Below are 26,437 nucleotides of genomic sequence, written 5' to 3' on the forward strand. Positions count from 1 at the left end.
AAGAAGAAAACAGTCTTGATCTTTTAATAGTAAAACTTAAAGATTTTCTATTTCAGGGTTTATCTTTAGATTCAAGAATTTTCTGGTCCAGTAGGACTCTTTAAATCCTGTAATGCCCTTGTCAGGGTTTTTATCTTTTAGAGTAGTATCCTCCCTTCTCTTTCTGCCCTGACCTGAATGACTTAATTTCTCCCCACGTAGAGGCAGCATTTTTTATTTAAGTGCCGCCGCCGTGTCTGGCTCTTGACCCCACTGATACCCGCAGCTTCGGATTGTTTGCAGGGAGGGGAAGGAGTGATAAGATGTCACTAGGACACAGATTACCTAAGTGCGTGCTCCTGGCCACCCCCGGTTGGCTCGGCTGCCTGTCCGTCCTGCCTCATTGCCGCTGATGAGCTCATGGTCGCAGTGTTCAGTCAGTACCTTCGCAAAGGGTTGATGGGTTTCCACAGAGGGTGAGAGCCTCTTCCTCTTTAGGTCTAGAGCACAGGTCTGTGTAGGATAGCAAAGATTACAATGTATCTGTGCCGTTAAGACTTGGAGGGGGAATTTTTCAGTGAAGCAGGCACTTAAGAAAAAGGGTCTAGTCTATAGCCATTCCACCCTGAACGCACCCGATCTCGATCTCGTCTGATCTCGGAAGCTAAGCAGGGTCTGGGCTGGTTAGTACTTGGAGAAAAAGGGTCTAAAAGGTGACTATGAAGAAAACGGAGAGAGGCCGCTGTGGCCCAGCAGACTTGGTGCGGGAGTTGTTTGCACATGTGATCAAAGCGGTGGTTTCTTTACGGATTAAATGGTTGATTTCAGCGAAGCGGCTCAGAGACTTCTAAGTAAAGTAGGTGACTTCGTTGTTGTCTTAAACCTATGCAGACGGCTGCAGGTACTTACAAATGCAGTGGGGAACGTCCCAGATTGTTGCCTCCTGACTTGAGGAAGGCCCACGGGGAGATAAGCCATTTAAAAATCTGCAAACTGAAATTTTCTACATTCAGCATTCACTGCATAGGCACCTCTTTAAATGTACGTATTTATGCAGTCGTCTGTTATGTTCACAAAGCTTGAGCCCAGGAAAGGGCCCTTTGTCATGAGATTAATCATTTGTTTTAAAAATAATTTGTGGTTGAGGATCGCCTGGGTGGCGCTCTCGGTTACACACTGTGCTGAAAGCATGGAGCCTGCTTGGTTCTCTCTCTCATCCTCTCTCTGCTCCCTGCCCCCGTGTGTGCTTTCTCTCTCAAAATAAAGAAAGAAACTTTAAAATTAATAGAGTTTGTGGTTGGGGTGCGTGTCTGGCTCATTCTGTTAGGCATCTTACTTTGGCTCAGGTCATGATCTCGTGGTTTCGGAGTTCAAGCCTAGCACCGGGTTCTCCACTGTCAGCTCCAGAGCCCGCTTTGGATCCTCAGTCTCCCGCTCTGCCCCTTCTCCTCTTTCTCAAAAATAAACATTAAAAAATAATAATTTGTGATTGTAGGAGGTCTCCTCTGCCCCCTCCCAGTTTTTTAACATCAGGTCTTTGATTTTGTGATGTGTGTAGTTCAGTTTCCTGGTGCCGGGAAAGGGGGCCGCGGCCATCCTTCGCTCCGAATGTGCATCGCAGCTCATGTGAGTTCAGATGACAGGAAGTCAGCAGTGCAGGGAGCAGAAGGTCGTTAACGCAAGTCTTTTCCGCTTTCCCCGGGGCTTAGAACGGTGCAGCCAGCACAGCAACTGCGTGCCCTTCTCATACGGACAGCCGCGATCCCCCGCTTTGTGGCCTTTACGGTCACCCCCCACGTTACCTGTAGCCCCTCCTGTAACGAAGCACGCGTGCCCGAGAGACCAGAACACGGTCCTCAGAGGACCCAAGCCTGTGTCCGCCGCCCCTTCCCCTGGTGGGCATAGTTTTAACGCCCAGCAGCCTGGGGCGTGTGCAGTTGTGCGTTCCGCTCCCCCCTTGCCCGCCGAGGGTCTTCAGATGCTTGTGTGTTTTGTTGCTCGCACGCTGAGAGGGCCGGGCCGTAGGCTGCTCACGCGTTCTCCGGGCATCTGAATGGTTCTCAGATTTTCTGGTATTAAAGAGAGACACCTTCTGGCGAGAAGTGATGAGAAGTTGGGGGGGTGGGGGCAACTGTCATTTCTGCCACTTTACTAGCTGGGCGCGAGCAGCCGTGTGGCCCTCCCGATCCTGCTTTTCCTCCGCGTGCGGTGACGGCGGCAGCGCTGCACTCTTTTGTCGCTCCTTCACCAGGGCAGCCCCTCCCCCCAGGCTCTGGTTGTCCCTCTGTCCCCCCCCCCACTGCGCCTCTGTCCCCCATGCCAACCCCAGTCATAGTTTGAAAGCTCTTCAGGGAGGGGTAGGAAGTGCAGGGAGCAGGTGCAGAACGTCCTCTGTTTAATCGAAACCCGTCAAAGAGATGCCACCTCTGAATGTATTCGCTGCTCAGACACAAAGCTTCCTTCCTTTCTGTTGCCGGCAGCAGATGCTGAGGGGCGCACCTCTGCCCGAGGCCGGACCAGGTGCAGGGACACACACAGACACACAGACACACACAGACACACACACACACGCACGCACGCTGCGGTGGAGCCACCTCCTGCTGGCTGCTGCTCCCGGTGTCAGAGCCACTTACCAGCCCGTCCCTGGCTTTGCCACTAGGACGTTGGAACTCACTGGAGAGAGATGGGGAGGAACTAACATGGGGAACCAAGTCCTGTGTGGCCAATAGGAGCACGTGGGAGGCGGGTGAGGCCCGACACGTGTGCACATGATAGTGTAGTTTGTGCGCTGCAGGGGGACCGGCGGTGAGGAGCGGAAGCGCGTCTGTGAAGGGCAGACCCTCTGTGGCTCCGGGTAGCCTAGAAAGAGAAAAATACAGTGTCTTCATTTCCTGTAAAGAACATGGATCCGTTGTTGTTTTTTTAACACCCAAAGGGGAAGGTTACCCCCAGCACCCCAGCTGTTGCCATTTCTGCCCCTTATTAGCAGGCAGCAGAGAGGACTTTCATTTCTGACCACTCCTGTTTCCTTTTTAAGAATCCTGGGCTTTAAATGCAGAATTTGATATCTTACAGAAGTCTTGATGGCCCCCACTAGGTGAAATAACATTGAACTTGGAGAATCTTACTTTAGGATTTGTAAATTCTGGAAGCCACAAGCCTGTGACGAATACAGACCTTGCCGGGCGCCCCACACTCTCTTCTGATCCTGTAATCTTCACAGCAACTCCTAGGTCCCAGTGCTGTGACCCCATACTATAGACACTGAAGCACAGAGAGCTTTATCTGATTTGCCTTGGGCCCCGCAAGTAGCGGATCCAGAAGCTGGGATCTAACCTGTGGCAGACGGGTTTGGCTGCACCTGCTGCTTCCACAATAACCTTGGTAATCACCTTTGATATGGAGACCCAATGGCAAAAATAAATCTGAGAGAACATCTGTGATGTTTTTAGTCACATGTTCTGGACCAGTTCTTAAGTAAATCACTTTTATTTATTTATCTATGGAGTATCTTCCAATCAGCCTGTTTTTTCTTCTATTAATTACTTTCTCTGTTCCCTTTTTCCCTTCACAACGTGAACTTTTCTGTTGTTCCTTTGACTGGAACCACTAGCTGAGAATGATCTGGAAGGAAAAAAGTTTTGAGTCTCTTTGAAAATATCTTTGTAAATAAAAATGTCATCTTGGAATAGTAGGGATTTTGAAGTAAACTAGCACAGGTTATATAGAAGATGGATGTTTTCCTTCCCGAGAACATATGAGGGAGGAGCAGTAATGATGAAAACTCGCAGAATAACAGTTCTGAGTTTGCTTCTTAAATATTGTTTTTATATTGTAACACTATTTAGTTTGGGGCATTAAATTTCTACACGTCAGGTTGACCCAAACGGTGTGGAGGTTTTTCCCTGCGTCTGTCTCTCCTCACACGGCCAGTGTGTGTCCCCACTAGCGTTTTCCAGGCTCGGAAATGTGTACATCTTTCCAGCGTGTGTTCTCTGTTCCACACTTTTATAAAAGATAGATCTCAAGATCCGTATTTGTGGACCTGGATTTCAGTGTTTGTTTCTTCTTCCCTGCCTTTCTGCAGCTAAAAAGATAGAGGCTCCAGCACAGCTGCAAGAATTAGTTTCAGATTTATCTCCTCAGTTTGTCTTCTCACCACCTACTTTACGGACCAGGCAGAAAAATGCATCCAATACATCAAGACTCGGAGACGAACTGGTAAGAAGTGCATTTTATTCATTTGTAGGCACGTTTAAACGTGCTCTTGGGGCGCCTGGGTGGCTCAGTGGGGGAAGTGTCCGACTTTTGATTATGGTTCAGGGCGTGATACCAGGGTGTGGGATCGAGCCCTGCATCGGGAGCCTGCTTATGATTCTCTCTCTCTCTCTCTCTCTCTCTCTCTCTCTCTCTCTCTGCCTCTCCCTCTGCACCCTCTCTCTAAGAAAGAAAAAAAAACATGCTCTTTACTTTTTTAAGCAATGTTTCATAAATAAATCTCTTTTAAAAGAGCAGAGAGGGGTGCCTGGGTGGCGCAGTGGGTTAAGCGGCCAACTTCGGCTCAGGTCATGATCTCACGGTTTGTGGGTTTGAGCCCCGCGTCAGGCTCTGTGCTGACAGCTCAGAGCCTGGAGCTGCTTCAGATCCTGTGTCTCCCTCTCTCTCTGCCCCTGCCCCGCTCATGCTCTGTCTCTCAAAGATAATAAGTATATGTTAAAAAAATATTTAAAAAAAATAAGAGAGCAGAGATTTGGGGCACCTGGGGGCTCAGTCAGTTAAGCTTCCAACCCTTGACTTCTGCTTAGGTAATGATGTCACAGTTTGTGAATTTGAGCCCCACGTCTGGCTCTGATAGCACAGAGCCTCCTTGGGATTCTGTCTCCCACTCTCTCCCTGCCCCTGCCTCATTCTTTCTGTCTCTCTCTCTCTCTCTCTCTCTCTCAAAAAATAAATAAAAATAAATTTCAAAAAATAATTAAAAGAGCAGACATACTGAAAGCCCAAAATTGCCTTCTCTGCACTTGGAGTGCCCGCCTGTGGCCACATTTGTGGCACGTCGCTGATGGTATGTTACTGGCAGCTGCGGCTTGGATGACCTGTTGGGGAAGAGGTTTTTCACTTTTAGCGTCTCCTCCGCCTTCTCTGGAGGCGTTTATATGAATGTTGGTCCCTGAACCCCCGGGGTGTCATCCACAGACCACACTTGGAGGGGCAGGGTTTCAGAGTTGTCCAGTCACCTGATTGCACAAAACCATAAAACGAAAAGAGTTCATGGACTGAACTGTTTAGCAGTGTGAATTCATAAGCGTTTCTTGAATTATCTGCCGTGACCAGTTACTGTGCAAAGGCAGAGACGCCCACAGAAATCACTTGGGCAAATGCCTGGCCTTTCAGGAGCTCAGTTTAAGTGAAGAGGCTAAAACACACACAATTAATTCACAGTATGCCAAGAATCGTTTCTACCCAAGTAGCCCTCTAGGCAGAAGGTGAAGGAGGCAGGCCGTCCTGGAAGGGAGCGTCAGGGACCACAGAGGCACCGGGGGTGGAGCTCCTTACAAACTGCCGTGTGCATGTTGAAGGCAGGAGGACATGAGTTCCGGGGAGGAAAGGGAGTCCCTGGGGGCGCGGTCCTTCCTGAGATGATGAGCCCTGGGTTTGGACAGAAGCACTGGGAACAGGAGGGCAGCAGACGAGGAAACCTGTGCCTTGGAGACAGACTGTGTGCATGGGGAGGAGGAGCGGCCTGAAATGACCGGAGAGTTCCTGCTGAAAATAAAGAGATTCCATGTGGGGAGGGGGGTCGCCCCGGGCAACTCAGTCGGTTAAGCGGCCAACTTCAGCCCAGGTCACAGAGGTGGGTTCAAGCCCCATGTTGGGTTCTGTACTGACAGCTCAGAGCCTAGACCCTGCTTGGGAATCCGGTTTCCCTCCCTCTCTGCCCTTCCCCGCCTCAAAAATAAACAAACATTAAAGGAAAAAAAAAAAGTCCACCTGGGACTTGCCTCTGAATTCATTAGCGCTGTTTGGGGGGATTCGTTGACTCAGGATAGAAGGATTCAGTTCAGATTGCAAATACTTAGTTACTAACAATTTCTCTCTCCAAACTTGTACCCCGCAGAAAGATCACACCCAATCAACAGAAACTGTGGGAAAGCAAAAAGCGAAAACACCCCGGACCACAAAGACCAGACAGGCAAGCAGGTCTGACCTGTTTTATGCAGTAATTTTTATCCATTTTGTTTTGTGAATTAGATCTGAAAAGAGTCTTGAGAGATCAAGCTCTTCGGAAAAGGGTAATTGTTGGGGTGTCTGTGAGCACTGGCTGCCGGCGGTTACAGGGCCTTACCAAGCAAGGCGAGGGGCCTCTCCACAGGCCAGTGAGAACCCAGTGGCCCTTGAAAGCAGGGCTGTGGGGCAGGTCTGTGCCCCTTGTGTCCTCTGTTCTGAGGGCGGGGGAGGGGGGTGAACGGATGTGTCGCCCTTTCCCTAGTAAAGGTAGGTAACAGTAGTAAAACTAATTATAAACTTAAAAATCTTGCAGTTGTTTTACTAATGGCAGTAAAACTTCATTTGTGGGGAGACTTCTCCGGATGGATTTGTGTTACGGGGTGGTCGAATTTCGTAAAAGTACAAAGCAGTCCATTACATCGTACTTTGAAAGCTGACTTATCAAGATTTTTGACCCTAATTGAGAACACGGCTTATACATCAGTTGGCTTTGTCGCACAGGCGGGACACTTGTGGCGGACGTGTGCGCGGGATCACGGACGGTGGGGTGTGAGGGTTGCTGTTAGTGTCACAGTCACGGGCCTGCTGGGCGCTCACCCCTCTGCGTCACGTGGGCCTTCACTCTGCCTCCACTTCCCTTCACGACATTCTTCACTCCTCTCAAAGCACCAGGAAAGCACCCGCTCCTTCATGCTTCTTCCTGAGTGCCATGGGGAAGTGGCCCTGTTTTCCACTACCGTGTGTGTGCTCTTACTCGAGTTGTGTTTTGTCCTCAGAAACAAAGAAGAAGACCCTTGGTCACCTCCTCCTGTGAAGATCAGGCTGGTTTCTCCTCTGGGAAGCCCGGCAGATGACGTAAAGAACAAGCCTCGAAGGGCTCCCGCAGTACCGGCCAGAGGTCTGGGAAGGAGCAGGAAGAAACTGTCTTCCTTTCCAAAGCAAGTTTTACGCAGAAAACTGCTGTAATTTTTGTTCAAGTTTTTAATGTACACCAATTTCTAAGAGTCATCAAACTTGTGTGGATTATTAAAAATTACCTAATTTAGAAGAAAAGGATTTGTATAAGTTACTGTAAATTTTTGTAGACAGAGGCTCTTCAGTAGGCAAAGTAACTCCATAAGGAGTGTGAATCTTTTAGTCCAGGCAGTTTTTTCTATTTTATATTAAGACTTCATACATTTATACAGGATGTAAATATGGCTTATTATTGGAATGTTAAATAAAGTGTATACTTCACAGTAGTTTGTGTCTGTTAGATTTTTGAGAGGTGATTTCTGTTTTAATACTGATTTTCTAATGCCGCTAGGCGCTGGTGCCCTGGCTTCCTCTACAGTTGATGGCGGTGGGCCAGTCTTAAAATCAGGACGATTGAAGAACTGTCGATTCTTTTTCAAAGTTGCTGTTTTATAATTTATGCACTTTGCTTCTATGATTGAGATTTCTAATCAAAAAATGTATTTTTTTTTGGCTTGTTATTACTATGTTGAAATCGAATTATGGGCATGTAATTCTGCCGCGTTTTGTAGTCTAACAAATTTTGTATATTCTACCTCAACTGAGCGATTTTCCAAGTAATGCATCGGTTCAATACGACGTTGGCATTCCTTGTTCAGCAAGCTTCAAGGCTATTTGTATGGTCTCTTAATTATTCAGAGACTAATTATCCAGGTTAGACCGACCGGTTCACTGCTCACTAGCAACTTCTCGGAAAGGGTTGAGAAGGGGGGAACTTGAGACAAGTCCGTTTCATGGCCCTTGGGCACGCCTTGTGTGTGCTCACTGTGGATAGAATGACAAGTCTGAACAAATTTTTTTTACGACATTCTCGCTGTGAAGGAGATTGCTATTAAATTACAGAAGTCCCTTACCATTCAGGTTTTTAAACGGACACATATTCCTAGGACCTCAGGCACAGACTATTGAGGACGGGCAAAGAGCCTAAGTAGAGGTGGGGAAGGGGTGGGAGGAAGAACCAGGACACTGTCCTCTGGGATGACTGTGTGCAATGAAGTGGGGATGCTTGACGTGGGCTATGACACTCATCAATAAGTAAGTGTTGTAAAATAATTTATAACAGGCCACTGATCGTGTGTAATGAATGGACCATGAATAATTGATTGTCTAGAAACAAACTGCTTTCGTTGGCTCAGCTTTTAACATTTCAGCGTGAAGCACAGTGGTGCACTTTCTACCTTATTTTTCTACCAAATAACTGACACGAGCGACGGGAACCTGGTGAAGATACCTGTGCCAAGTATGGACAGTGTGACCGTCGCAGTGCGTGTGCGGCCTTTCAGTCAGGTCAGTGATGGATGGCCCATCGCCTTGTTGACATTTTGACTATGACTCGTTTTATTAACTTTCTAATGACAGTGATCAAATGTGTAAGCTGCTTGTCATTTATGGAAGATTTAAATGAACTTGTTTAAATGAGTAAAGATCTGAACATAACTTAGTAAACACGCAATTTCATTCCTCTGCACAAGTAGCTCAATAAAAAATTGATGAGAGAAACATACGTACTGTCAAGTCAATAATTTCTTGCCCCAGTGCGGGTTGGTGAATATAGACATGTGTTGTTTTTGGTAAGTGTACTTCCCCCTCCTCAGTAACGGCAGATCGTAAGCAGGCAAGTTGCCGGTTCGGAACGAAGTCTATGGATTTTAAGTGCATTTACAGATACGTGTATTTATGGAACTTACTACAGCTAGTTGTTGAGCTGTGTTGTTGAAACACTAAGGGATTACACTTGCTCAGGGACCCTGCAACAAACCCCGATTACCGCTGTGTAACTTAAGATTTAAGATCATTCTGGACAGTTGGCCCACCCAGCACACTCTTGAGTGCTGTGGGTCAAACCCTATGCTAAGGACAGGACACAAAGCTTGCAGCGCGTGGGGGTAAATGACTGGTAGTAGTGTGTCCCGCCGTGGTCAGGCAAACCTCCTGGGCCCCCAGAGAGAGATTGGGTCTAGTTTGTTCTACCTGGGTGGCCGTGAAAACTCCTGGAGGTAGAAGCATGAGGCTGACCCAAAGAAGAAGCAAGATTTGGAGAGGGTATGCTAGACAGAGCAACGTGCAAAGGGCGTGCAGGACAGTGGTAACTCGTCCGCAAAGGCATGCAGTGAACGTGATGGAGACCTTCTAGGAGGCCTCCTTTCCCGCTTGGACCCTGTACAACCTGATGCTTTTCCTCTCCTGTCCGTCGGCATTTGTGTCCATTGTTTCCTGTCCCTCAGCATTCATCTGCGTCACAGAAAGTATTTCAGCAGCCAGGTAGATCCGTAATTAGATGGCTTTACGGATATAGACAGCAGTGACCAAGACAGTGTGACACTGACACAGTGAGAGACCTATAGGTTAATGTGATGACACAGAGCGATCAGAAAACATCCCAGGCCTCCACGGCCACCTGGTTTTCAACAAGGCTGCCAAAATGGGCAGAGAACAGCCTTTGCCGGAAACAGTCCCGGAAAAACTTGATAGCTGCATGCAAAAACAATGAACTTGGACACTTACCTCACACCGTGTAAATGAAAGTTAACAAAATAGGGACCAAAGCCACAAAAACGAGAACTGTTAAGTAAAAAAAAACCACAGTAAATATTCGTGACTTTGGACCGGGCCAAGGATTCTCAGATTCCTTTAAAAGGAACCGTTTCTGAGATCGGTGACTGATCTATATCTGGACTCCAGGTGCGTTCATCCCAGCTGTCTTCCCGGCACCCCCTACACCCCCCACCCCCACCACTTCTGCAAAGCAGAGGGCCTGTAATTTAACCAGTATCAAAACAAACCTCCTCCCAGTCACCTTCCATCACAACCTCTTCTGTTCCCGATTGTGCCCATAGGTCAGGTTTCTGTAAGAGAGAAAATGAAGTCCCCTTTGAGAAGAGAGCAGTTGCTGTCCCCCGAGGCAGGATGGCGAACCCTGGGCTCAGGGTTTGGGGGTAGGAACAGCTCCAAGCTGTCCCCTGTTTTTGAAGCCCCAGCATGTGACGAATGGAACAGCAGCCTGATCCCCCCCTGGCATGGAACCGCCACCTCGGGCCGGGCCAAGGACAGCCAGCACCCGGGTATTCCCAGCATCATGTGAACGAAGTACACCTGCACACGTGGGCATCCTACCTGTCACCAAGAGCCTCACAACAGGCACGCAGGGCAGGATGGGAAACGCTCATATCCTGCTCCCGCCCGGAAGAAAGCCCTCCCATCTGGGGACAGAGGGAGCCCTGTGGTCAGAGCTCCAGCCGTCTGGAGCAGAGTCTCCACCTGCCGGAGCTGGCAGAGGGAGAGGAAGGGCCTGCTCCCGCTTCAAATCCCAGACTCCCCCCTAACAACTTGGATACGATTCCTTGAACTGATGTTTTGTCATTGACTGTTTGCCCTCAGGACCATTCGTTACTGAGTCTGCAAATGGTGGTTTTTCCATTTTCACTTTTTCTTTAATAATTTCCACCAGTTTCACTGGGGAGTGAAATAGGAAAGCTCTCTGTTGCTATAGTTACCACCATTAGTATAGTTGGGTGTGAGATAGGCTCCTCTCAGAAAATTACTATGACTAGAGAAGACTCAAAAATTCTGAGTTTAAGAGTCATTGTCATAACAGCTGTTAAGAATAACAACACAGAGAACAACCCCTTTCTCAAAATTAAGACCGTGAGCTGGCTCTTACTTAATCCACAAGTTCAAATGGCGTTTATAATAAAAAAAACATTTCACCAATGTTATTAAAAAAAAAAAAAAAAAAAAAAAAGCCAGACACAGATAACAAACGAATAAATGGTTCCTGGCTTAATTTCTTACAAGGTGTGTATAAAGACTTGCAAAACAACTTGAATGACAAAAACAATGCCTGACTGAATTTGTAATTTGACCATAGAGAGAGAAGAATTCTGGGAGCAAATGTGTGATTTCCATGCATTCCAGAACCACCACGACCATACAAGACCCTAAGAATCCAGAACATTGGAAGACATTTACGTTTGACCTGGCCTATTGGTCTCACAATGGATTTCAAAAGGATAAAGATGGTGTGTTTATTTCAGCTGATCCAAGCAGTAAATTTGCAAGCCAGGTAAACTGCTTTCAAACACGACTTCAAAGGAAGTGTGTTTGTTTTTAAATAAAGTGTTAACACAGTACAACTGTGTAATGCAAGCAGGGTACAATGTATACTTCCATTTGAGAGATGATTTTAAATGTATTCCTTTTTCATGCAAAACATGGGGTCCAAAAGTGCAGCTACTGGCTAATTTTTAGGCACTCAAGTCAATTGATTTCCCAATATATTGACATCTTTTGAACAGGAAGCATCAATCAGTTTTATTTTGCCTGAGATCAACAAAATCAGCAAAATCTGTGATGCACTCAGCATTTAAGAACAGTTGTTTTATCAAGTATCTATCATGTGCCTTGGCATTATTCTATAATAATGTTGCCCACAACTTGGTATGGGAAGGTTTGGTGTGCGTTAAAAAATATTGCAGGTTGGGGTGCCTGGGTGGCTTAGTTGGTTAAGCGTCCGACTTTCGCTTAGGTCATGATCTCACAGTTCGTGGGTTCGAGCCCCGCGTCTGGCTCTGTGCTGACTGCCAGCTCAGAGCCTGAAGCCTGTTTCGGATTCTGTGTCTCCCTCTCTCTCTGACCCTCCCCTGCTCACGCTGTCTCTCTCTCTCCTAGAAATAAAACATTAAAAATTAAAAAAATATATATTGCAGGTTCTGTGGTAAGAACATGGGTTATGATGGGATACAACGGAGAGGTGGTCATTTCAATCTGGACAAAGCTCCTTACGTTTCTTGGGCCTGAGTGTGTATGGTTTTCATCAAATTTGGAATGATTTCAACTATCATTTTTTCAAATCTCTTTTGCCCCCTCCCCCGCCCGCCCCAACATTTTTCCTTCTGTGATTCCAATTGGGCTCGTCCCGCAGGTCATGGAGACTCTGTTTACTTCCCCCCAAAACTTTTCTCGATTCTTCTTGTCTGCCTGTTGTCTTCACACGCGGCTGAAAGCTCGCCAATCTGTCAAACCACTCCTAAAAGTAACCTCTATCAGATAGCTCTGACTTCACAAACTCACTGAAAGGGCCTCGTGGACCCTGGAATGCGCTTTGAGAACCACCATTCTAGATAAATCCATAAAAATAAATTTTAAAAATCAAACAGAATGACAACTAGTCAGTCAGTTGTGGGGAAATGGGATCATGAAGCATTGAATCCAAAACAGGGCAGGAAAAGTGGGGAAAAGTTAAAAGGAGGTGGGAAAAGTAGAATACAAATAGCAAAATCGTAGACTTAATGCCAGCACTCTGTTATTATAGCAAATGTAAATGAACATGCCAACTAAGAAAAGTCAGATGATCAGATTTGATAGGAAAAGCAGAATCCAACTACACCTGTTCACTGAAATCCAATTTAAAAACAGATACTACCATGTAAACACTTCTGGAAACTACAGAGGCCATATTTCATCACATAAAGTAGACTTCGGAACGCAAAATATGCTATAATGATAATTCATTAAGAAGACATTCCGGGGCGCCTGGGTGGCTTAGTCGGTTAAGCGTCCGACTTTCACTTAGGTCATGATCTCGCGGTTCGTGGGTTCGAGCCCCGCGTCGGGCTCTGTGCTGACTGCCAGCTGAGAGCCTGGAGCCTATTTCAGTCTGTGACTCCCTCTCTCTCTGACCCTCCCCTGCTCACGCTGTCTCTCTCTCTCTCTCCCTCCTAGAAATAAATAAAACATTAAAAAAATTTAAAAAAAAAAAAAAAAAGACATTCCATGATGGAGCACCTCGGTGGCTCAGTCAGTTAAGTGTCCAATTTTGACTCCAGTCATGATATTCTGGTTTGTGGGTTCGTGCCCCACACCGGGCTCTGTGCCAACAGCTCAGAGCTTGGAGCCTGCTTCGGATTCTGTGCCTCCCTCCCACTCTCTACCCCTCCCTCACTCATGCTCTGTCTCTTTCAAAAATAATAAACATAAAAAAAAATTTTTAAAGACATTCCATTTTCGATGGCTATGTACCTAATAATAGAACTTCAAAATATATGAAGCAGAAACTGAGGGAGAAACAGATGAATTTACAATTGTCATTAGTGATTCCATCACTTCTCTCTGAGTAATGGATAGAACAAATACCCCCAAATCAGATATAGAAGACCAGATCAACACCATCAGCCTAACTTACCATCATATTATGCCCCATGCAACAACAGCGCCATGCACAATTTTCACGTGAACATGAAACTCTCATTACAATAGATCATAGTCCAGATCATAAAACTAAATAATGTAAGATAACTGAAATCATACAAACTGTTCTCTGACTACAAAACCGGAAAGAAATGAAAGGTATCAGGAAAATCCACAAATATTTAGAAAATAACAGACTTCTAAATAATTCGTAGGTTGGGGCATCAGGATGGCTCAATCAGTTAAACATCCCACTATTGATTTTAGGCTCAGGTCATGATCTCACATTCCATGAGTTTGAGCCCCGCATCGGTTCAGTGCTAACAGCATGGAGCCTGCTTGGGATTCTTTGTCTCCCTCTCTCTGCCCTTCCCTGCTCACATATTCTCCCTCAAAAATAAACAAAAAAAAAAAATTTTTTTAAGTAAATAATTGATAGGTCAAGAAATAAACCACAAATTAGTAAATACTTTGAATAAGAATTTAAGGGATGCCCAGGTGGCTCAGGAAGTTCAGCATCTGACCTCGGCTCAGGTCTGATCTCACAGTGTGTGAGTTCGAGCCCCGTGACGGGTTCTGTGCTGACCGCTCAGAGCCTGGAGCCTGCTTCAGATTCCTTGTCTCCCTCTTTCTCTGCTCCTCCACACTCACACTCTGTGTCTCTCTTTCTCAAAAATAAAGAAACATTTTTTAAAAATTGAATAAAAATTTTAAAAATTTATCAAAGTTTGTGGAATGCAGCTACACAGGGCTTAGAAGAACTTTATAGCATTAAGTTATTAGAGAAGCACAAGCTTGAGTCTTCCACCTAAGAATTTAGAAAAAGAAGAGCAAATTAAAGCAAGCAGAGGAAGAAATAAGGATAAAAACAGTAATTAATGCAAATCAGTGAAATAATAGAAAAATCAATGAACTCAAAGCTAATAATTTCAAAAGATGAATAAAATTGAACTTCTACCCCAACTGGTTAAGAAAAACAGATAACACAGTACCAAGATGAGAAATGAAAGATAGTCATCACAGCAAATCTTTATAGACATTTAAAAAGCGGGAATATTGTAAAAAATTTATTGCTAATACGTTCAACAAGTTAGATGAAATGATACAAGCCACTGACGGTCACACAAAAACAGATCATTCAAATAGTCCTCAAGAAATTGAATTTACAGTTAAAAAACCTTCTCACAAAGAAAACTCTAGCCCAGATGCCTTTCCTATGCATTCTACCAAAGGAAAAAATAATGAGAATTTTTTTTTTTTTAAATCTTAGAGCTGACAAAAGATGGAACATTCATTTTTTGAGGACAATACACTAAAAACAGCCAAAGATTACAAAAACACTGCAATGCCCGTCATGAACACAGACACAAAAATTCACAAAATTTCAACAAATAATATCCAACAAAAGATTTAAGGAACAATATATATTGTTCTATCAAGTGGGACTTTTCCTGGAAATGTAAAACTGGTTTAACATTTGAATAGCAATGTCATTCATCGTAAGAACACAATACAGGAGGGGAACATATGGTCAGGTGCAGAAAAGAATATTTGACAAAATTCATCACACAATCATAATTAAAACTCTCAGTAAACTTAAAATAGGAGGGAACTTCCTGGAACTCAAACTTCCCTGAAGAGAGGGTTAAGATGGCAGAAGATTAGGGTGACCCTAAACTTGCTTTCTCCCCTGATTGGCTAGATAAATATTAAATCATTCTGAATATCCAATACATCAATCGGAAGTCTTAGAGAATAAGACTGCATGTCTACAAACAGAAAAAATGAACAGAAAAAAGGTACAAACCAAAAAAAAAAAGGGTACAAACAAAAAATACAAGGTCTACAAACAAACAAAAAAAGGTAGGAGCGGTGGAGAGTTGATTTGTGGGAGAAAAAAGCTGGTAGGTGCTGCAGTGGGGAAGGATCCTTGATCAGAGAGCTGAGCCAAGAGTGAAGAAAAAAAAATGAACATAGGCACAGGGGATTTAACAAGAAAACTGTCCCCCAGAACCACTGGGGGCAGAAGAAAAAGGAGTAACAGTGAACAGTGTAACACAGAATCTGAAGTTTCAAAGGTCAGCACCTGGTGGTGCTCGAGATAGGAGAGTGGGCAGCGTCATCTGATGATCCCCTGGGTTACCCAGGGAGAAGCAGTTCCACGGCTTGGAGAGCATTTGGTAGAGGCCATAGGGCTTCTCCGCAGGCAACACCAGGTGGGCACCATCAAGCTGCCCTGTTCACCAGTATACGAACAGACTCCAGGTAAGGGCAGCAAACCTGGCACCTTACCATAAACTCGGAGCCACTGCCACTGTGTGATCACACAACAGTTTCCTGTGACAAAGTGGCACCCACCATGGTGCAGCAAAACCCTCCCCCAGAGCATCAGCACAGGTCTGAGCAAAGGTGGGGGTGGGGGTGTCTCTGAAGTGTGGGGTTTTGAAATATAGCTGTGTCTGACATAAAACTGGAGGGAGGTGCCATCTGGTAGGCGGACAGCGAAGACGCAGAGAAGGGGAGGCAGGGAGCTGATGGAAGCAGGAGACACAGGTGGAGTGATTGATCCTGTGTCTGTAAGGGTGTGAGCTTCCCCAGTCTGGAGACTAGATAGCAGAGTGAGGCCATTTTCACTCCTAGCTCACTCACACTGATCCACCCCACTGAGCTAAACAGCGCCACCAAATGGAGAATGGAGCCGTTTCACCTAGCCCTGTTCCCCTCCCCCCCTCACCGCCAAGCACATCTCCACTAGGGCAAGTTGGCCTGACAATCAGAGCAGCAGTCCCCCACCAACCCCGCAAAAGACCAGCACCTTCCCCACACTAAGTCCACTGACTGTAGACTGCTGCAAAGCTTCAGCTCTAGAAGAAGCAGTATCTAGCTTCCTTGGGGATTGTCTTGTTTATTAGTTTTTGTTTCTGTTTTTGTTTTTTCATGGATACAGAAAGACCAAACTTTTCTAAATAATTTATTTACCTTTGTTTTATTTTTTCTATCAGATTTTCTTACCATGCAGACCAAAACACACTTAGAATCTATCTTCCTTTATTACTTAAACTTTTTTTAAATTTAATTAATTTAGGGGCTCCTGGGTGGCTTAGTCAGTTAAGCGTCCGACTTTCGCTTAGGTCATGATTTCACGGTTCATGGGTTTGAGCCCCGTGTCGGGCTCTGTGCTGACTGCCAGCTCAGAGCCTGGAGCCTATTTCAGAGTCTGTGTCTCCCTCTCTCTCTGACCCTCCCCTGTTCACGCTGTCTCTCTCTCTCTCTCTCTCTCTCCTAGAAATAAATAAAAATATAAAATAAATAAATAAATAAATTTAATTAAATTTCCTTCCAAAATGAGAAGCCAGCGATTTAATCAATACAAATATAAGTAAGAAGTCTGAACTAGAATTTAGGACAACAATTAAAAGGATTCTAGCTGAGCTTGAGAATAAGCATAGAAAACACTAGAGAATCCTTTATGGCAGTGAAAGGAATTAAAATCTAGTTAGGCTGAAATTAAAAATGCAACAGCCAAGATGACAACCCAAATGGATACCATAACAGTGAGTATGGATGAAGTAGAGGAACAAATTAGTCATACAGAAGATAAAATTATGGAAAATAATGAAGCTAAAAAGAAGAGTTGGAAACAAAGGTAATGGATCACAAAGGTAGACTTAGGGAACTCAATGACTTATTAAAACAGAATAACATTTGAAACATAGGAGTCCAAGAAGATGAAGAGAGAGAAAAAGGGACAGAGGTTTATTTGAGCAAATTATGGTTGAAAACTTCCCTAAGTGAGGAAGGATGAAGACATCAAAATCCGAGAAGCACAGATAACTCCCATCAAATTCAACAAAAAGCCAGCCAGCACTAGGGCCTATCATAGTCAATTTCAGAAAATACTCAGACAGAAAGAATCCTGAAAACATCAAGGCAGGGTGGAGAGTCCTTAACCTACAAGGGAAGACAAATCAGGTTTGCAGCAGATCTGTCCACAGAAACGTGGCAGGCCAGAAGGGAATGGCAGGATATATTCAACATGCTGAAGGGGGAAAATATGCAGCTAAGAATACTTTATCCAGCAAGGCTTCATTCAGAATGAAAGGGGAGATAAAGGGTCTCCCATGTAAACAAAAGTTAATGGAGTTCATGACCACTAAACCAGCCCTGCAAGAAATATTAAGGGGGACTCTTTGAGTGGGGGGAAAAAGACAAAAAATAACAAAGACTAAAAAGGAAGAGAGAACATCACCAAAACACCAACTTTACAGATAATGCAATGGCACTAAACTCATATCTTTCAATAATTACCCTGAATGTAAACAGACTAAATGCTCCAGTCAAAAGACATGGGATATCAGATGGATAAAAAAGAAAACAAGACCCATCTCTATGCTATCTACAGGAGACTCATTTTAGACCCAAAAACATTAGCAAACTGAAAGTGAGGAGATGGAGAAGCATCTATCATGCTAATGGATGTCAAAAGAAAGCCACACTAGACTTTTAAAAAAAAAGACTGTAACAAGAGATGAAGAAAACCTCTATCTCACAATAAAGGGGTCTATCCAACAAGATGATCTTACAATTGTAAATATTTATGCTCCCAACGTAGACATATTTATGCTCCCAAATACATAAATCAATTACTAATAAAAAAAAGAAACTCATCAATAATAATACAATAATATTAGGGGACTTTAACACCCTACTTATGGCAATGGGCAGATCATCTGAGCAGAAAATCAACATGGACATCAAGTATCTGGTTAATATCCAAAATAGATAAAGAGCTCATAACAGTTAATAACAAATAACAACAACATCATCATCAACAACAACAAATAATCCAATTAAAAAATGGGCAGAAGAACTGAATAGAGAGTTTTTCCAAAGAAGCTATGCAAATAGCCAACAGGGACATGAAAAGATGCTTAACATCATTCATCATCAGGAAATGCAAGTCAAAACTACATGAGGCATCCCCTCACATCAGCTAGAATGGCCATCATCAAAAAGACTAACTCTGGTAATCGATTCACAATATATACAAATATCAAATCATCATGTTGTTCATCTGAACCTAACATAATGTTATATACCAATTACATCTCAATCTTTAAAAAGATCGTTTTAAAAGACTGCAAGAATTGTGCTGTAAAGAAATGTGATTGTCACCTTTCCTCACGCCCACATGGGGACCACCATCAAGTTTTTGTTGACCGCCCGTTACGAGATCGCAGAATTACTGTTTCACACATTGTAGTATAGGACAATGCATCATATATTTGATGACGGGATAGTGAGTAGGAAAAAATTAGGAATGTAATTCTAACTCCAGAACTAGTTACTTCACTAAGCTTAGTGGGCGCTCCTTAGGTTTAGCTAACAGCTCCTAAGGTATAGAGTAGATGTCTTTTATGAGAATACATTTTTCTGGGGAAAGTATAGTCACAATGTTTTCGGAAACCACTGGCCAAATTCTACATTTTAGGCCTGAAGCTGCCCTAAACCTTGTCATGTAATAATTTGTATTCCTTTCTTATGAGAAATGAACAGTATGAGAAAATTGGTTCCTATTGTCCACATATAAATCCTACTATGTTGGTATGCACATCTTTCCCAGAAGCAAAAATTATATAAATTACACAAATGAACCTTTTGCACTGGAGGGACCATGCAAAGCTTACTATTTTTTTTTTTTTTTTTGAGAGAGAGCACAAATCTGTACGTGCATGAGCAGGGGGAGGGCAGAGGAAGAGAGAGAACAGAAACAGGCTCCACGCTCAGCACGGAGCAGACGTGGGGTTGGATCCCATGACCTGAGATCATAACCCCAGCTGACAACAAGAGTTGGATGCTCAACCAACTGAGCCACCCGGGTGCTCCAAGCTTACTTACTATTTTATTGATGTTAGAGACCAGCGAAGAACGTGCTCTTTGAAACAGCCTCAAATAAGAGAATATTGCTGGCTGTGGTCATAGCCCAGATAATGAAGGAGCCAGACCACATCTTCTCTTTCAAGCGGTTGTGGGCACAGACATCTGTGTCTCCCACTTAAAAAGGGAGTGTGTGCCCATGAATGTGTGTGTGTTGTAGAAATTCTCCAGAACCACTGGTTCTTGTGGCCACAAAAACAAAACAAAACAAAACAAAAAACAAAACAAAACAAGAGCTCACCAGCAGAGGACTAAAATTAGTACAGGGATTTTGTGATGTTATTGTTTGGAGTCAAGAATAAAGAGAAAGTAGGAGACACTCTGACTAGCCTCTGACCCCTGACCCCTTGAAATTTTTGTCTAACTGCTGAATTTTAATGACTTAGCAAGCCAGGTTTGGGCAAGGCTGTGAGATGCACAGATTTGCTACTGATGGATACCAGCTAGTTGAAGATTCATGGTCATCGGCGTTTTCCAAACTGCCAAATCTCTTTTTGGTTTCCAGCTTTACTTTCTTTGTTCTAAGACAGAATCAGAATTTTATTTCAAGTAGGTCGTGTGGTACTAATTAAGCAATTCGTCAAAACCAGAATATCTATATTTTAAGGGTATTGTGTAAAGCCTGAGCTGAACACTGTGCTTCTGATCTTTCCAGAAAGATGTTTTCCATGATCTTGGCAGGGGAATTCTGGACAGTGCTTGGCAAGGCTATAATGCCACCCTCCTAGCCTATGGTCAAACTGGCTCTGGAAAAAGCTATTCCATGGTTGGGTTTGGTGCAAACAAGGGCATCATTCCAAATGTATGTGAAGAGCTCTTTCAAGCAATTGAGAAGCGGGAGAGAAATCAGGAATACCAGGTACGTATTGTCCTAAATTCCCTTCTTTAAGGGATTTCTTTTTCATTTTGGAAATTCCTGGCCCCAAATTATCAGCATCTCTATTTGGGGATGATGTTGATTTTCCATACCCAAGTCTTTTCAGGATTACAAAATCAAGTGGCGGTTAACTAGACTGTTGAAGTTTTCTGGTCCTGAGGCACACCCAAGGAAATATTTTTTAAAGGCATTTTGAGTATCCTAGAAGCAGCTGCCTTAAAGCTAACACTCAACAAGGGGTTGTCATTGAGGCTGATCAACAAGACCCTAACTAATTCTCCTATAGTTTCCTTTACCCCCCTCTTCTACCAAGGCTGCGGCCGCATCTTCACTTTCATTTATAGATTTTTATTTCTAAATAAGGACGGCTGTTTTCTTTCTCAGTTGCCCCAGCAGAGTTTCCTACTCGCCCTAACACAGAAGGCCCCCACTGAATTTTAAACTCCCTGAAGGTGGTGGTAAATTGTCGACAAATACCTGTAACCAGAGTCTGTGTTTCGGTTTCCTCTAAGCGACAGGTGCAATTTGTGTCATGCAAATTCAACAACGCATCATCTTTTTTAATTTATTTTTTTATTTTTTTACAAATAGTTTGTTGTCAAATTAGTTTCCACATAACACCCAGTGCCGCATCATCTTTTTTTAATCTCAAGTTTCCTCCTGATTTTAGAAGTAATGTGTCCAAGTCAGAGAAAAGAAATTGCTCATAATCTCATCCCCCAACTAAATGCTGTTAACATTACAGTATATTAGTAATTTCTTAATTGCTTGCTTTTTCAAAGTAATACAAATATAGTTTAAAAACCCAAACTACCTAAGGGAAAGGAAGGCCTACGTCCGCACAAAAACATATTCACAAACATTGCACAGTGACTTTGTTTGCAATGGCCAAAAATTGGAAACAAGCCAAGCAACCGTCATGTGACGAATGGATGAATGGAAGGTGGTGGGGCCAGACAATGGAATTTACTCAGCAGTAGAGCCAACTGTAGCATCTGACACCTGCTTCAACATGGATGAAACTTGGGGCACCTAGGGGGCTCAGTTGGTTGAACGACTGACTCTTGATCAGCTCAGGTCATGATCCCAGGGCTGTGGGATTGAGCCCCACATGAGGCTCTGCGCAGGGCATGGAGCCTGCTTGGGATTCTCTCTCTCCCTCTCTCTGCCCCGCCCCCATCCATGTGCTCTCTCTCTCTAAAATAAAGTAAAACAAACAATAAAAAAGAAACAAACCATGAATGAACCTTGAAAACATTGTGCAGAGGGAAAGAAACCACGCAGGAAAGATCTCATTCTCTTTGATTCCCTTAACATAAAATAGCCAGAATAGGAAACATCTATAGAGACAAAAAGTGGATTGGTGGTCACCTAGGGCTGGGGTGGAGCCCAGAGGAACAGAGAAGGTAAAGTGGAAAGTGGAGAGTGACTGCTAATGGGATTCTTTTTGGAGGGGACAAAACATTCTTAACTTAGGTTGTGGGGATAGTTACACAGCTCTGTGAATATACTTAAGCCCAGTGGGTTGTACACTTTTTAATTTTTTTAATGTTTATTTTTGAGAGAGAGAAAAAGAGGGAGAGAATGAGCAGGGGAGGGGGAGAGAGAGAATCCCAAGCAAGCTCCATGCTCAGTGTAGAGCCCAATGTGGGGCTCGATCTCACGAACTGTGAGATCATGATCTGAGCTGAAACCAAGAGTTGGATGCTCAACTGACAGAGCCACCCAGGCGCCCCAGATCATACACTTTAAGCGGAATGATGGTGTGGTATGTGAATCATGTCTCAGTAGAGGCACCTGCAGAATTGCACTGACAGCCTTGTGATGGAAGCCACCAGTCTCTTAACTGCCTCTCCTCCCCTCCTTGCCCATCATGGCCCAAAGGTTACCATCTTCCATGCTTCACCATTTGCCCTGGTATCCATCTGCATACTTTCAAACAAAGTTGGTTTTTCTCCTCTTAGTAAAAATGTCTAAAATGGCTATTGACCTTCTTGCCACAGTAAAAGAGAATTTATCTCCATCACACTATCACTATACACCACAGTGCTTTCTTGCCCACATAACCCCTGAATTTTTGTAAAATTTGGTTAAATCAGTAGTGTTTAGCATTTTAGCTGTACAAATATTATTCACTGCTGAACCAATACAAAAACTCCTCTCTATACTGTTTTTCTTCACGTATTTTTAATTTTTAATTTTAAAATTTGTGGGGTTTTTTTGTTTTCCTTTGAATTTTTAATTGCCTTGTATGTGTGTATGTGTTTGGTATTCTATAAATCTCTCCGTGTGTTTTTCTAAATGCTCCAGATCACTGTCACCTACCTATTAATACTATTTCTGATACACTGACTTATCAGCTCCATTAGTCAGGGGTGGGCATCTCCCATTTTCCTTCTGTGATTTAGAGCAGTGATTCCCCAAGGCTATTGTAAACTGTCATTTTGGAACTCTATCACCACATCCCTCTCTGTTGCCTCCTTGGACTACTAAATATAACATGTTTCTGCTTCCTGGTTTATGCTCTCCTTTTGCTGCAATTTCCTTAGAATAGGTGGATTGGGGATACTTTGCATCTTTGCATTGTTGACAATACATTTTCTTACTCCCAGATTGATTGAAGTGTATCCAGAACAGAATTCTAGAGCTCTGAGAATAATTGGTGACATTTTTTATTTTCTTTTGACTTCCAGCTTTGCAGCTGGGAAGTCTGGTACCAGTCTGGTTCCCGATTCTTTCTATGTGAACTTTTTTGACTTTCAGTTTCTCTCTCAGATTTTAGGATCTTCTTTTCACCCATGATGTTCTGGTGTGTCTAAGTGTAAGCGTTTTTCATTCATCATGCTGGAGACTTGGTGGACCCTTTTCAATCTGGAGATCGTTGTCTTCAGTTCTGAGTAGTTTTTCTTATATTATTTTATCATTGTTCTCCCTTCTAGAACTCCTACTAGTCAGATTTTAGACCTCTTGTGCTAATGTATTTGTATAATGTTTTACTTCCTGCTTTCCACTTCTTGGTCTTTTTCCCCCCTGCATTCTGGAAGATTCCCTCAACTATATCTTATAACCCTTCCACTACATTGCTATTTTGGCTATCTTTCCTCAAGTTTAATATACAAACATTCTTACTCTCTTGTTCCTTTTTAATAGCACCCTGTTTTTTCATGGATAGAATTCTTTTTCTCTCTGATGCTATGAATTATAGGACTTATTTATATATATATTTTTTATGTTTATCTATTTTTGAGAAAGAGACACAGTGTGAGCAGGGGTGGGGCATAGAAAGAGGGAAACCCAGAATCTGAAGCAGGCTCCAGGTTCTGAGTTTGTCAGCACAGAGCCCAATGCAGGGCTCAAACTCACAAACCATGAGATCATGACCTGACCCGAAGTTGGACACTTAACCTACTGAACCACCCAGGTGCCCCTACAGGAATTTAAAAAACCATTTCTTCTACTCCGTGCATTGTCTGCTTTCTTGGAGTTCCTTTTTTCTACAGTTTGTTTGATCTCTCATATTGGAGCCTTTCCTGGTCTGCTAATCCTAGGCCATTTGTTTAAAACATGTGACACGCAAGCTACTTGCAAGCTCTGGGGACAGGAGGTATGAATGGCAAGACCCACGATGGGGTGATGAAATGCATAAGCCAGCCTTCCCCTGGGTGGTGGCAAATGTCAGTATCTTGGGGCCTTTTCTTTATGCTAGAACCATTCAGAGCCCTCCAGTCTCTCGCTTAAGGAGGGTCGGCTTGTCCAGCAATATTCCAAAATCACAGTAGGGCCTTTGCCTTTTTCTGTACATATGTTGAGAGTAGGGGTGAGCAATAAGAATAACTGTTTTCTGGCACACCCAGATGGATCAGTTGGTTAAGCGTCCAACTTTGGCTCAGGTCATGATCTCACGGTTTGTGGATTCGAGCCCCATGTCAGGCTCTGAGCTGACAGCTCTGTGCTGCTCCCGATTCTGTGTTTCCCTTTCCCTCTGCCCCTCCCCTACTTGTGTTCTGTCTCTCTCTCAAAAACAAACATTAAAACATTTTTTAAAAATAACTTCTTCTGTTGCCAATTGATACTGGAATTCTCTCTCTCTCTCTCTCTCTCTCTCTCTCTCTCTCTCTCTCTCTCTCTCTCTCACACACACACACACACACACACACACACACACACACACTCACTCACTCTCTCTCTCACACACACACACACACACACAAAGAGGTGTATGTCTGTTTTTCATTTATATTAAGAACTTCTTCCATATCATTAAAATTATGTAAGAATCTCTTACTGCATGTGAAATAGAGCACTGGTATATTTAATAATAGCCTTTTGCTTTGTGAGAAACGTATGTTGTTCCTACAGTAATTTTTTCTCCCAAAGATGCCTTTCTAGAGAATATTTACTTTATGTTCCTTTCTATACAGGTTACATTCAGTATGCTGGAAATTTACAACGAGCAGGTAACAGCGATTCTATTCTCTGACCCACAAATCTGAGTGACTCTGCAGCTTAATCAATATCGGCACCCCTCCCCTGCACTATAAGTACAGTCAGAACTCTGTGGCCCGGCACTGGCTGCCCAGCCCTGACCCACCTCTCGGCTCTACTTCTTGCCCATTTATCTCCGCACATATTCTTCAGCCACAAAGACCTCTTTCTTTCTTTCCAGAACACGTCATTCTTTCCTGCATCTTCTGCCCTTCTCTCCCTGGAATACCCTCCCTGCTTTCTCTGCTGTTGAAGAAAGCACCGCCTTTAGAGGTACAGCTCCAGGATCAGGGCTCCCACACATCCTGCAGCAGTTGACCTTAGTCGCCATGTGGGGTAGAGGAGGTGGCAGCAAACTTTATTTCCGAAGGGCCAGATGGTATATGCTGCTGCAACTACTCACCTCTGTCCTTGTAACACAAATGATGTATGAGTGAATGGGCACAGCTGTGTACCAATAAAATTTGATTCCTGATCACTGAAACTTGAATTTCACATAATTTTGATGTGGGGCCATGAGCCAACAGTCAAGAAAGAATTCTTGAGATTTTTGGTGCAAAAAGGTGCCTTTATTATAGTACAGGGACAGCACCTGTGGGCAGGAAGAGCTGCATTGGGATTATGAGAGTAATTGATTACACACTAAATTTTTAGTTAACAGGAGTTAGCAATAGTGTAGGTCTCTAAGGAATTTGTGCATGCTAGAAGGACCCTAGGGGGCTACCTTTTGTTAAGATAAGGCTGCTTTTAGTCTTTAATGAAATATCAACATTAAGGTGGCCACGAGTCCCTTAAGAAAGGTCCCACTCTGCACATCTCAGGGATTTATCAGCGGGCTGCAGGTTGTAAGGAGACTCTATTGTAACTACATTTCTCTTGCCTTTGTTCTTCTCATCAGTTTTTCACATATCACGAAATACATTTTGATTTTTTTCTGTCATTTAAAAATGCAGAAAATGATCTTATGTCAAGGATCATACAAAAACAGGTGGTGGGCTGAATTTAGCTCCCAGGCCATGATTTGCCTTGTCCCTAGAGAAGGGCATGGTCTCAGACCCCAGCTCACTCATGGACTAGCCATGTGACTTTGGAAGAATCACTTTAACTCAGAGCTCAGTCTTCTAGTTTATAGAGAATTTCAAATAAGATACTACACATTGAGATGTACTGTGGTCTCGCTGTCCTTTCCCCATGAGTTGATCATATTATACTGTGAAATTTAATTAAATATTTCTATCTCCAAAACAGACCATTTCTTTGTGAATACCTTTCTGCAGAAAATACTGTCTCAATACCCAATACACTTTTAGGCTTAGAACAGGTGCTCCTGAATATTTACTGAGTGGATGAATGGACAAAGGTATCATAACTGTAAGTTTCCTAGAGGAGACCATAGCCTAATAGTTTTGTGTGATCCCCAAGCACTATCTAAAGCCTTGCACTTAATCACTCCTAAATAAATATTATTAGAGGAATAAATCTGTCAGTGTTTTTCTATTAATGAGAAAAACCGTCAGGAATCTGTCAGTTTTTTATATTAAGAAGAGAAAATATCCCTTTTGTTTCTTACATGTTTCCATGAGTCATTTACTACCTTTGAAGGTTGATAGTAAATTCAAATGGATTCTCTTATTTTTTAAAGTTATTACTTAAATTTCAGTCAGTTAACATAGTTTAGTTTCAGGTATACAATATAGAGATTCAACACTTCCCTACAATACCTGGTGCTCA

At 43.5% G+C, this 26,437-nt stretch overlaps 2 protein-coding genes across 8 annotated transcripts in view; both read left to right on the top strand.

Annotated features, from left to right (window-relative positions):
• Window positions 1-8,725, top strand: part of AHCTF1 (AT-hook containing transcription factor 1) — an 81,877-nt gene extending 73,152 nt beyond the window's left edge. For all 7 annotated transcript variants that reach the window (XM_039235849.1, XM_039235846.1, XM_039235851.1 and 4 more), the window contains 3 exons: window positions 4,067-4,200; window positions 6,098-6,180; window positions 6,984-8,725. In XM_039235849.1, coding sequence (XP_039091780.1) covers window positions 4,067-4,200; window positions 6,098-6,180; window positions 6,984-7,173 — 407 coding nt within the window. In that variant the 3' untranslated portion in view covers window positions 7,174-8,725. The remainder of the gene's footprint in view (window positions 1-4,066; window positions 4,201-6,097; window positions 6,181-6,983) is intronic.
• The window catches only part of LOC120234134 (kinesin-like protein KIF28P), a gene marked incomplete at its 5' end in the record, with an annotated part of 63,020 nt that continues 44,947 nt past the window's right edge, over window positions 8,365-26,437 (top strand). Inside the window, 4 exons of the mRNA XM_039235799.1 lie at window positions 8,365-8,508; window positions 11,090-11,284; window positions 20,000-20,203; window positions 24,643-24,678. Of these exons, the coding sequence (XP_039091730.1) occupies window positions 8,365-8,508; window positions 11,090-11,284; window positions 20,000-20,203; window positions 24,643-24,678 (579 nt within the window). The remainder of the gene's footprint in view (window positions 8,509-11,089; window positions 11,285-19,999; window positions 20,204-24,642; window positions 24,679-26,437) is intronic.

Source organism: Hyaena hyaena, unplaced genomic scaffold, assembly GCF_003009895.1.
Source record: "Hyaena hyaena isolate Hyena2069 unplaced genomic scaffold, ASM300989v1 scaffold_103, whole genome shotgun sequence".
Lineage (NCBI taxonomy): Eukaryota > Metazoa > Chordata > Mammalia > Carnivora > Hyaenidae > Hyaena > Hyaena hyaena.